Below are 12,043 nucleotides of genomic sequence, written 5' to 3'. Positions count from 1 at the left end.
CAAAAGGAGCCAAGACCTTTGGTCATTACCAAGCCCAGCTGTAGGTCATTTCAGGCCTTCATGGCAATTACTGCAAAGTGGAATAATGCATCACCTGCAGGGAGAGTTGTTCTGCACTACTTGAAGTTCGTGAACAAAACAAGTCCAAAACGAGCTTTTTAAAACAGTCTGTTACTGCAAACAGGACTCCAGCAAGTAACATTTTCTTGTTGTCTAAGCAGAAACCTTTAACCAAACTGGTTTAGGCAAGTTTTTGTTTGTTTTGTTTAATAATTTTTACATGGTCCAGTTTCACAGCTTCTCCTCTTTTAAAATAGCTCCACTTGAGGCAAGCTGCCCAGCAACAGAGAGACGGGGAAAGCACCGCGACAGAGGTGAGCTATGTGCCATTTCTTCTCCTTTTGATCAGCTATTTAGTGAAAAGAAAGGCAGCTCCACTCCCCTGCAATACCCAAGTGCCAGCCAAAGCACGAACAGAGGGAGGGACACAGGGAAGATTCATTAATCCCGGCTCTATCACGACGCTCCCGGTTACAATTCCCAGGCTGACGAATTAAGGGCCCACCACGAGGATGTTTCTTCTAAAAGGCTGGTAAATACTTCAGCCACGGCTGCCGCCCTCACCTCACTCTTGCCACCATTTCGATGAGTAACACCAGGGACAGGATCCAAAGCATTTCAGAGAGTGGTTCTGCTGTGCCACTTTCTGCTAGAAGTCCCTCATCAGCTGAGCGTCACCCCATCCCCTCAGAGCAGGGACAGGAATTTATCGGGCATCTTTTGTTAGCAGGACTAAACGAACAAAGAAAAAAGTTCAGCTCCCAGTTCAGCTCCAAAGAAATTCTCACTCCTCTCCCACCAAGTCCACACAGAATTCCCAGAAGGAGGAGGCACAAACCTATCCCAGGCCAGCAATCCACAGGAGCTGGCCGCGAGGAAATCAAACCCTCTCAGGAAGAAAGGGAAAACTGTTCTGCTCCTGAGCACGACCCAAAGCTCAGGGGTACATGGCACAGCTCAGTACCACACACCTCGGCTGTGCCAAGTGCCCCATCACAGAAATTCTGCTTTATCGCCCAAATTAGCATTAGGGGCTGGGCAAAGCCTTCCTTTACTGAAGTCAGGTGGCTACAATTAACCCCAACTGTCCACAGCCCACCTCGGATGGCCTGAAATATTCACTTCGCAATCACAACTATATTTAATACGTAAATCAAATTAAATTAATAGCAAAGCTGAAAATTAATTTTCACAATCAAAAAAATATGTACATGCCCAGATTCTGCATTTATAGCCACCAATTTATAATGTTTCAACACATTTGATTAAAGAGAAGCAAAAAGAAACAATCTAGCCAAGTGCAAACACATGTGTCCAGCTAGACACAGCTTTAAACCCAAGCACTCAGTCTTCGGCAACATTTGTAACCAAAAAAATACTAAATAATTCCTCTAAAAACTAAAACTAAGTAACTCTTCCTTACGACCAGACTCTTCAATGATAAATTGAAAAAAACGAAAAGAAATTTGAGTTCTGGCAGTGCCACAAAGCAGAAAAATATACTAATTACATCAGAACTTATTCAAAAGCAGGAGGTCTAAAGAGCCATGCAAATCCTATCATTATGCAGACATTATCCAATTTAATTTTAGAGATTATACCAATCATAAGATTCCCTTTCACTGATTTGTACAGATGGATTTTTCCCTGCTTTCTCCACAATTAAACAAATTAAGCAGTATTTAGATGTCTTATCATTGAGGAATGTATTTATTAGCTAAAATAATCTTTAAAGAATGGAGACGAGATGCTACTGATTTCTTTTGGCATCTCTTCCCAACACATTACCTTGTGTGACAAGCCTCTGACACAAGAGCTTACAGTCTGCAAAATAAAAACAAATCGGTGCGTAAGATGTCTGAAGGATAAGATATGAAAAACAGGGAGCAAAACCATGGACTCGGCGTAGCCATTAGCATCTGCAGAATACCCTTAAATAAAGGGAAAAAGCAGTGTGGAGATTCAGAGTCTTGATATCCTCCTAACAACCGAGGGGATCAGGTAGCAACAGCACAACCATTTTGGTCAATGAAATGTTTTGCCCAACCATTTCATTTTTTTGTCATTTAAAACAGAATACACAGACAGGGAAAACACAATTTTCTTGTCTAACAGTGTGGTCTTTTAAGGAAAACTTGGGTTTAAAGTGCTCTAAATCCATCCCTCCAAGCATGCTGAAGGTATCCCCAGCAGACCTGGCTGAAGCCCACGAAAGAAGGAGCCTCTCTGCCACCAGTGACATTTTTCTCCTCACTTGTTCCTTTCTGTTCTGAGCTCCAAGCTGCTTTGCAAGGCCTCACACATGCTCTTTCGTCTGTTTTCCTTGGCACTGCTTTCCTTGCCACACACAGGGGACACAGAATGACAGGCATTAAGGAATTTTCTCTCCTGTCAGAAAAGAGGGGACAGCAGCGTTCAAGGAAAGCTGTCACAAACCAGTGCTGACTGCACAAGCCGGAGGATTTTGATCGACCGAGAACATTTTTAACTGGCAGCAGGAAAGTTTACATTTATCACAGTCTTGTGTCTTGTTTGAAGACATCTTCACTAACATATTCTCCCTAGCTGATGAAGTTGATGACATGACTGCCCTGTTCATTAAAAAGCTGCCAGTAGAAGCTGGGAGTGTCTTCTCAGACACAAAGCAAGTCTTCCAGCAAAACCATGGAGAGTCACACTGGTATTCCCAATGCTTCTACATTGAGAGAGGACATAAAATTAAAAGCTTTCTTTCTTTATACATCAGAAAGCAACAAACTGAGACAAACCTATTAAAATCATGGGGAAAAGCAGTAATTTAAAATCAGAAAATCTAACCTAACCTAAAATCTTCATATTTTGACAGCTACAGTTAGCAGCAGATTTTTTCCATTCTACTGAGATAACTTGATTTTCCCAGACTTTGTGACTATTAATAAGGCCACTATTTTATTGCTGTTGTAATAGTTCTTATTGATGGAAATACCAATTTAAAAAGCCATCCACCAAGCACGTGTCATCTGTCTGGCGTGCAGGATCTCAGTGCTGGCTGTCCTATGCTGCTGTAAAAACTGAGACTGCAGAATAAATAGAAAATATTATGCAGTGTTTCCAAAGCATACACAGGAGCAATTTCTATTTTAGATCATAAACAAAGAAATTTTTTAAAAACTGCATTAAAACATTAGTTTTCTATTGAGGTCTCACAGTTTACTATTTTTACTTGGCAATAATAATAGCTCTTTTTCTTCTTCCATTTCTAAAGCAGCTTGATAGTTACACAGTTTTCCTCCACCTTCACGTATAAACATTTCTGAATATCTCAAGACAATTCACCTGTAAGCTCCAAGTTGCTTTCGATTTTCTAGCCAATAAAAGACCAAGAACTATTTCCTTGCCTCCAAACTAGAACCCATAGGACATTTCAGATTGAACTATGCTTTGCTAATTTTTCTGAGTTTCATAGTTACTATAGAAACCTGCCAGCACAAATTAAAAAAAAAATAAAAAAGAAGCTTCTGTCAAAATATTAGCAGAAAATAAAGAAATGTAACTCCAGCATGCCAAGTGCTCCAGTTGAAGGTTAACCACTCTTTGTTCCTTCCCAGCACACAAAGGCCAGGCGGATCGGAGGAGAGCCATCAAGCAGCTGGGTGTGGCAGGACAGACATGGAAACAGGCAGAGAAAACCTCGAAATCCCCTCAAAACTGTGTGGCCACCACCAGAGCCCCCCAGAATTCCATCTGCATGGGAACACTGAGCTCCAGGGTTAAGAAGACCGATGCCTAAATGCTTCCTGATAAGTAGGCCAGGACTGAGTGCTCTCCAAAATCCTGGGCACTGGAGGAAGAGGAAGGAAAATGAAAACAACATCTGCTTTCCCAGCAACTTTGAGAAAACCTCTGACCGTGAAGCCTGAACACTCCCCTCAACTTCCATGAGTGCTGCTGTTTGTGGTTGTCTGTGAGATAAGATCCTGTGGCCACCAGTGGTCTGCAACAAGATGGACAAGGCAGTGGTCACTCCAAAGCCACGCTCTTAAGTACAGACTGGGAGGAGGGGGAAAGAGGGCAAACAAAGAGTGGCTCTTTACCGTCGTCTAACTTGTGGTTTGTAGGATTTCATCTCCAAGGGGAAAACACCCAGTGCAATTCAAATCTTCCCTGAGGGCTACGTCATTATAGGGTAGGTGGAAGCTGTGTGGTTTTATCCTGGAGAGCAAGTCCAGGGATACACACACAAAGCAAACATACCATCGAACTTGGCAGAACTACCCTTGCACACACTTCTGCTTAGCAGAAGACAGGGCTGTTTGGCTCCTGAAACTCTTGCACCAGCTCAGTTACAGAAGCAGGCCACAGTGCTAGACACTGCACATGACAACGAATAAAACTGAATAAAAGAAATGATCCTTGGTTGAATTCACCAAGATGGGAACATGAAATATGAAAATGAAGGTTTACTCTACCAGTCAAATTGCTGATTATTCTCCTCTTTACAACAGAAATTAGAATGTGATTTGATTTTTTTTTTTTTTTAAGTTAGATAACCCAGGTTATGAACACCTCCCTTAGAGCCTTGCTGACTATACTTGGGAGAAGAAAGCATCTTGCAACTCAGAGAAACACTGAAGATCAGTGGGTATATATTTTAGTAAACGAAGGGTGCAAATGAAAGTCACCAGTGATAGCATTCAAGGACATGTCTGTTTTTTCCAAGTCATGCTGCATCCTGTCCTTAAAATGCACACAACTCCTCTGGAGGAATCCATGCAGACACAGCAGCACAAGAGAAAAAGATCTGAGGAGCAAATACGCTGTTTAGAATTTGTATAAAATGCAAATGCAGGATGTGCAGGGTCAAGGGTTCACTCACTGGGGTGAGCAGAAGCAAGTACAGATCTGCATTTATTCAGCACCTCCTGCAGCTGGGCTCAGCTCTGGGCAGCTCTGCTGACCTCTGCTTGACACTGTCTGGCAAACCTTCCTGAAACCTCTCCTCAACATGGACGAATTAAAGAAAAAATCTTATACAATCACATGGAAAAGCAAGGCTAACTAATAAACTGGCCCTTCACAACGTTTGCATATGTATTTAACCCAGGTCAGCTGAAGGCAACAGACACACAAGGAAACATCTTTATTCTCTCTGCATGCTGGCCTGGGGCCAGTCTGGTGGATTTTGTGTACAGGCTTCTGGTAAGTGCAGTTTAACTTCAGAACACATCAGTCTCTTCCAGGAAAGTGATATATGACCCTCCTTTTGCTGCAGGATCTAGGGCTTGAAGAAGCAAAGTGGTATCTACTCATCACAGTACACTGGTTATTGTTACTTTGGGCAGCTAGCCAAAAAAAATGGGGGGTATTACTTTGACCATATATAACTACCTCAAACTTTTTTTTTTTTTTGCATCCTATATAAATTCAGATAATCAAAAGATTTAAGCAGTAATCTCTCCAGAACTGCAGTTTCTGCTACTCACAAAACAGCAAGTACAGAAATTGCTCAGGAGAACCTAAGTTTGTCTGCAGAGCTCCTGCTTGTTTTCTCTTCCTGCAAATATTTATATTAGCTCTTCAGAAGGTAGGCTGCTGTTACCCTGCCAGAGACTTGCATCACATATAATTATGTCACAATGATACTGAATACTCTTAAGTGTGTAACTAAAAAAATTACAAAGGTTTTCTTTTTAAAAAACACCTTCATATATACATAAAATCCATTTCAATGCGCCACCAAGCAGGCAATACATTTTTGCTATTGTTCCACTGCCAAAAGGCAGCACCGTGGCCAATTGTTGCAGATAAAAGAAGCTCTACTATTCTCTGCATACTTGCAACAGGCCATATTCTCCTCCTCCTGGAAACAGAATTTCAGTTATTTGCCTCAAATCCTCATAAATCAAAGCATTAGAGTTCAAATATGAAGAGGTTTGGTTTGGTTTTTTTTTTTCCCCAAAGTTTCTAGATTGTGAATTGTAATTCTTCAGTTATACCTTAAATTCAAACAGCAGAGCTCAAAGTAAGTGAAACCAGAACTCTGCAGAGAGCAAACCACAGGGCCACGGGGCTGTCCCTGCCATGGTCACCCTGCCACCAGTTGCAGGCAGCAAATTCATTTTGCCAGTCTCCCAGCATGACTGAAAGTGAACTCATTTGAAGCCAAGCCAAATATCTTAACCCAGACAGTTTTAACACCCACTGCTAAATGCAAAACTAACAAATAATTGATGTTTAAATGGATATTTAACATGTTGGAAACTAAGTGCTCCTGCATCTGAGAAGGCCAAAGTACTCCTGAGATAATCTGGCAGTGCTTTTATCAACATAATTTTCTCTCATCTAGGAGTTTCAAGTACTGAGCTTCTAATATTTCCACTCATCATTAGATGAGCATTGTGTTACAACACCTTGTCTTTGGAAACCAGGCCTCCCCCAGATGCCAGTCCTTACTTCAGAGCCCTAAATTAATCATCACCGACAAATTAAAATAACTCTTTGATGCCACATCTCAGCTATACTACGCAATTCTCACAGTTAGGTCTCTAACACAGAACTATTTCAGGAATTACTGTGCTCTTTTTGCCTTATCCTTCAGGGGTCAGAGAAAAACAAAAACACTTCCAGAAAACACACTTTCATCACTCCTTGTCAAAACGACATGATTTGGTAGATCCTATTTCTTCCATTCAGTTCTGTTAAAACCATCCAGAGCTCAACTCAGAGAACACGCCTAGAAAAAATTCTGTTCATCCATCATATAGAATCCCTCCTCTTCAGTCTGTTGCAAGCTTTTGTCATCATCTGTCCTCCAAACGGTTGAAACAAACAAACAAACAAATCTCCTTGGCATACTGCTATACAGAGAGCTTCCAGAAGAATAAAACAAAGCAGGCTTCGTAAAAGGCAACAGCACAAGTAGCTATAAAGTCCTGTCACACGTGCAAATAAAATGCATTGTGAAACTCCCCCGTATAAAACTAAATTCATGTTTTAACAGCTCTTTTTTTTTAATTATATCTTGAGTATCATGCCCCCTCTTACTGTGGTGTTTAGTTATTACTGAAATCCTGCATCTTTACAACATACCAACACCACAACAGCAACGAGGATAAGCACACACCATGATGATCTCAAGGCACTTGAATTCGTTCCTTTTCACCGTTTCAGTGGCCTCACGTCAGCTCTTGTACTCTGAATGAAGGAGAAGTGGAGCCAAAGCACACTCGCAATCCGCATGCAAGGCATTAGTCATGCGGGTCGGCTCCCGGAACAGACCTGAGAAAGGCTCTGGCAGTCGGGCAGCACCAGCAATTGTTGGGGGGGTGACGCCCTCCGCGCCATAGCCCTGTGGTCCGGCGAACCCCCACATTACGGGGCGACGCCTTGGAGAAGCCCTAGGTGACAGCCGTGGCTAAGCCGCGGCCATCCAGGACGCGAGGGCTGACATTCTTCTCCAGGACTGCCACACCTAGAGCAGCGAGCAGCCTGGTCTCCCTTTGTGCTGCCACACATTCCTCCCTAGGTCACCGGTTCCCTCCCGGGGGCTCAGCCTCGCAGTCCGCGGCCGGGGCGCGGCGTCCCCACGCAAGGCTGTGCCGGCCAGGTGGAGGGCCGGCGGCTCCGCAGTCCCTCGCCTCGCCCCTCCCTCCAGGCGCTGTGTTAAACATGAGTAAGATTACAAGTATCTTATGTTTCCCTCCTCCCCCGCGCTCCCACGCCCAAACCCGCAGTGCCGGGCCGCCCCGGAGGGAACCGTGCCCGGGACAATGCGGCGAGGGGAGGACTCTGCGCCTGGAGAGAACCGGCCGCACCCGCGAAGACGTCGCGGCCGGTCCCTCGGGACTCGGCCGGTACCACGGGCAGGGCCGTCCCCGCGGCGCTCAGCCGGTATCCCGGACACGGCCGGTCGCTCTGGACTCGGCCGCTACCCCGGGCTCATCCCCCGCTCTCCCCGCGACGCGGCTGTTGCCAGGCGGCGGCGGCGGCAACCTCGCCCCCGGGCGGCCCATGTGCGAGGCGGCGGCCGGGGCGGCGCTTCGCCCTCCCGCCATTAGCATAACACAGAGAGGAGGAGGAGGGAAAGAGAAGAAATTACAAAAAAAAAAAAAAAAAAAAAAAAAAAAAAAAAAAAAAAAAAAGGAGGGGGAGCCCTTTCTCCAGCATGAGCTGCGGCGGGGCCGCACCCGAGCGCACTGGGCTGAGAGGAGGGAGCGATGCCGCAGGAGGCGGCCGAGGGCCGGCAGACAAAGGGAACCTCCCGGCGGGGCAGCGGAACTCGAGAACCGGAGCGGCACGGGCGGAGGCTCCCCCGGCCGGCCGCCGCCCTCCCCGGGCCCGGGGCGGGAGCACTCACCAGCTGAGCCGGAGGAGGACCCTCTGCTCCGGGGGGCAACGACAGGCTCGGGCTTGGGCAGCTGGGGCTGCGCGGGCCGGGCGGGGGCCGGGGGCTGCTCCTGCGCGGGGGACGGCGTGGTGGCGGAGGAGGAGGAAGAGGACACAGCTCCCCGGGGACTCCAGTCGGGCTGCGGCGGCTCCGGAGCAGCGGGGCGGGGCGGCTCGGCGGGGCCGCCGAGGTCCAGCAGCTGCGGCGGCCGCTCCTGCGAGGCTGCGGCGGGAGCCGCGGCGGGCTTCCTCTCCATCACCTCCAGCTGCTCGTCGAAGTCTTCGTCCTCGTCTTCCTCTTCCTCCTCTTCCTCCTCCTCCTTCTCGTCGTCGAGCACGAACTGGTAGTTAAACTGCGGCTGCTGCGGCCGGGCTGGCCCTGAGGAGGAGGAGGAGACCAGGGGCGACTGGTCTAGCTCGTCCATGGTGCCTGGAGCGGGCGGAACAATGAGCGGTGCGGGTGCGGGGGGAGGCGCGGGCTGCGCTGCCGCCGCCGCTGCGGGACCCGCACTCCACGCCCTGTGAGTCACCGCCCGGGAGGCGCGGGCGCCCCACCCCGCGCCCGGAGCGGCGGCGGCGCCGGCCAATGGGAGCGGGAGAGGGCAAGGAGCAGCCAATGAAGGGCGGGCTCGGGAGTGGCCCCTCATGAATATGCATTAGATGGGGCGGGCCCGAGGGCTGCCGGAACGGGGCTGAGAAGTCGGGTAAAGTTCAGCTCGGAAAACGCGGGTGGGGCGGCAGAGGAGATGGGGCACGTCCCGGGGACCCTCCATCCTCCCGTGACAGACAGCGTGGGAGCGCGTGGCATGATACACCGTTCTTCTCTGCTAGGAGTAGTGTCATTCTCTCTCTCTCTCTCTCTCTCTCTCTTTTTTTTTTTTTTTTTTTTTTTTTTTTTTTTTTTTTTTTTTTTTTGTGTGTGTGTGTGTGTGTGTTTTGTTTTGTTTTAAACAGCGGCCAGAAACCCTCAGCGATTTCCAGAAAGAGAAGGGGATGGCGCAGGGCACTGATCCGCCCTAGCCCAGCTTCTCTCACCCTGGACGTGACCGAAGGATCCCGAGGCATCCCGGGCGCCGCCGCACTCCGGGGCCGGGGAAGGGTGAGGCGCTCTCCCGATCCCCATCCTGCTCCTTGGGCGTAGCGCCGATCACCGCAGGCACATCCCCCTGGGGTGGGAAGTGGAGTCAGCCAGCGCCTTCCTCCGATGGGAATGGAAATTTTAACCAAAACACGATGCAAAAACCTTCCCGTGTCTGAAAAATAGAGAGAGGAGACACTCTCAGAGGAGACAAACTTGTTTAACCACCCGTGCTAGTGTAAGACAGCCCCATGAAAAGATCTCATCCCTTTAGAGTATAAATTTAAATTGTGCAACTTTTGCGGGAAAGACAGGAAAGGAAAAGAAAAATTAAAGGAGAAAAATTAAAGAAGAGAGAGAAGTGAACAGGAAAAGAAGAGGGAAAAGGAAGGAAAGGAAAGAGGAAATAGAAAAGAAAGGAAAGAAGAAGGAAAGAGGAAAAAATGAATGGAGAAAGGAAAGAGGGAAGAAAAAGGGAAGAAGAAATTTAAGGAAAGAGGAAAGGGAAAGAATAGAGGAATGGAAAGAGGTAAGGAAAGAGGAGAGGGAGAGAAGAAAACTTGGCACCTGCCTTGTGTTAGACTCTGGTGTGGTCTCCAGCTTTTTGCTCAGAGATGGAACATTGGCCAAAGCCCTTAGGGTAACACTTAACTAAAATAGCATCTATTTGGATGCTATTTCCACCCACACAGCTGCCTCAATAAGACCAAAAGGCCTTATAATTCTATATTTAACAATACGCCAACATTATTATGGGTTTTTAACCCACAGATGATTTATTTTCCCACATATGCCTGTATAAAGAGATTAGTTCATGGAAACACTCAGAGCAGGCAGCTGCCAGTTCAGTGAGACATGAGAGGCTAGGGAAAAGCAGCAGCTCTCCTGGCACTTCCCTTCTGCCTGTAGGTTGCAATGGACATTCCATGAGCTGTCCCATTAAGCAGTGGCTGACAGCCTAGAGCAGGAGAAGCTCCTGAGTGGGATCAGTTCAGTGCACCTGGGCACAGTGAGGGGCCGCTGCATCTCACACTGCAGAGGGAAGAGTTTCTGGCTAGAATCTGGGGCTCAATCACCAGCTCAGTCACTGCCTGAAAAACGGGATGTCAACAAGTGAATGGGGGAGCTCCAAGGGGTCCTGGCACTAAGTCCTCTCTTGCCTCAGGAAAATGTATCATATTCTTTGCATGAACAGTCTGAACCCAAATATTTGTTGCTGCTATTACTAGCAACCATTCTAAGATATCCCCTTTTCTAAATAAAAAGAGACCTTCCAGTTTCCAGTCCTAATTTCTCAAGGCCAAGGTACATCCTCTTACCACTTTTCCCTTAAAATTGTTCTTTTCTCTAAATTTTTGATTCCTAAAAATACACTTTGCCCAGCCCTTGCTTTCCAAAGCTAACACTGAAGAAGCTGCGCTGTCACCCTTCCCCCTGCTCCTCCAAGCAGCCTTTCCCTGCACTCAATCCAGTCTCAGATCAGGCATAGCAAATTCCAGATGAGAGTTTGTTTTTTTTTTTTCAAGAATGTACGAAGACATCAATATTCCCAATATTCACTACCAGAAATTACCAGAACAATTGTGCAAAGTATTTTTATAAACACAGTGACAGCAACATTGTTATTCTGATGGAGATAAATGTTTCCAGCCGGTCAATAAGCCCTAGACAAACTGTGAGGTCTTTTGATGTCATTCTTTGCCCCTAAGATTTTGGGTGTTCATTGACAAATGATCTATTTATATTTTCAAGGCAGCCCCTTTTACAGCGATATAAGGGATGCTACAGCAGCAGCAGAATGGAGGCATAGCAAATAAAATACCTTGATTGAATAAGGTCTTTATAATTTCACCAGCAAATCTATTTTTTGCATCTCTTGGTTAAACAAGAAAATTGATTTTAAGAATTCCATTATAATACATAATATATTATAATATATATATATATATAATATAACCTAAGGCAACTAGATACCTTTAAAAATTAGTCAAATTCCAAGCATAGACATGATGCTGAAACTAATTTTAATGTATTTAACTACAGGGATTTTTGGTCATCTACAACAAGGAAAAATCTATATATAATTTGGCTGATTTTATCAGAATACTTGGAAGAGTATCTATCATCAATTAAGGACAAATGAAAAGGGTTTTTATTTAGAGACAGGAAGTGACTAAAGGTCTTGGAGGGAAACAGGAAGGGAGTTCCAGATTCCCTGAGCAAGTCAAATTAACAAACAAGAGGAAAACAGAGCTCTGTAGTACCGAAAATATATCGCAAAACACCCCGGATTTTAGCTCTTTAGGAAAGTATTTTTACAATTCTGCTAGGAAGATCATCCACAAGTGGAAGTATTTCGCAGATATTCAACAATTTATTTTACCTAAAATTTAGTTTTCATGAGCTGTTTTCCTATAGCAAAGTTAGGAAGGAAAGCATTCCATGAGAAGAAACCCCAGCAGGGATGTTTCTGAATTTCCACAGCTGTGTTGCCAATGGTTATGTACTGGTGGGATTTTCTCAGTCCACTCTGACCTTCTG

At 46.1% G+C, this 12,043-nt stretch overlaps 1 protein-coding gene across 3 annotated transcripts in view; it reads right to left on the bottom strand.

Moving 5' to 3' along the window:
- Positions 1–8,945, bottom strand: part of RTN4 (reticulon 4) — a 41,487-nt gene extending 32,542 nt beyond the window's left edge. For 2 of the 3 annotated variants that reach the window (XM_040060773.1, XM_040060774.1), the window contains exon 1: positions 8,396–8,935. In XM_040060773.1, the coding sequence (XP_039916707.1) occupies positions 8,396–8,849 (454 nt within the window). In that variant the 5' untranslated portion in view covers positions 8,850–8,935. Of the gene's footprint in view, positions 1–8,395 lie in introns of all 3 variants that reach the window. The other variant, XM_040060771.1, reaches the window with a different exon arrangement.
- Positions 8,946–12,043: the final 3,098 nt, after the last annotated feature.

The sequence above is a fragment of the Hirundo rustica genome, chromosome 3 (assembly GCF_015227805.2).
Source record: "Hirundo rustica isolate bHirRus1 chromosome 3, bHirRus1.pri.v3, whole genome shotgun sequence".
Taxonomy (NCBI): domain Eukaryota; kingdom Metazoa; phylum Chordata; class Aves; order Passeriformes; family Hirundinidae; genus Hirundo; species Hirundo rustica.
The sequence above is the reverse complement of the archived record's forward strand: the minus strand, read 5'-3'. Positions and strand labels throughout refer to the sequence as shown.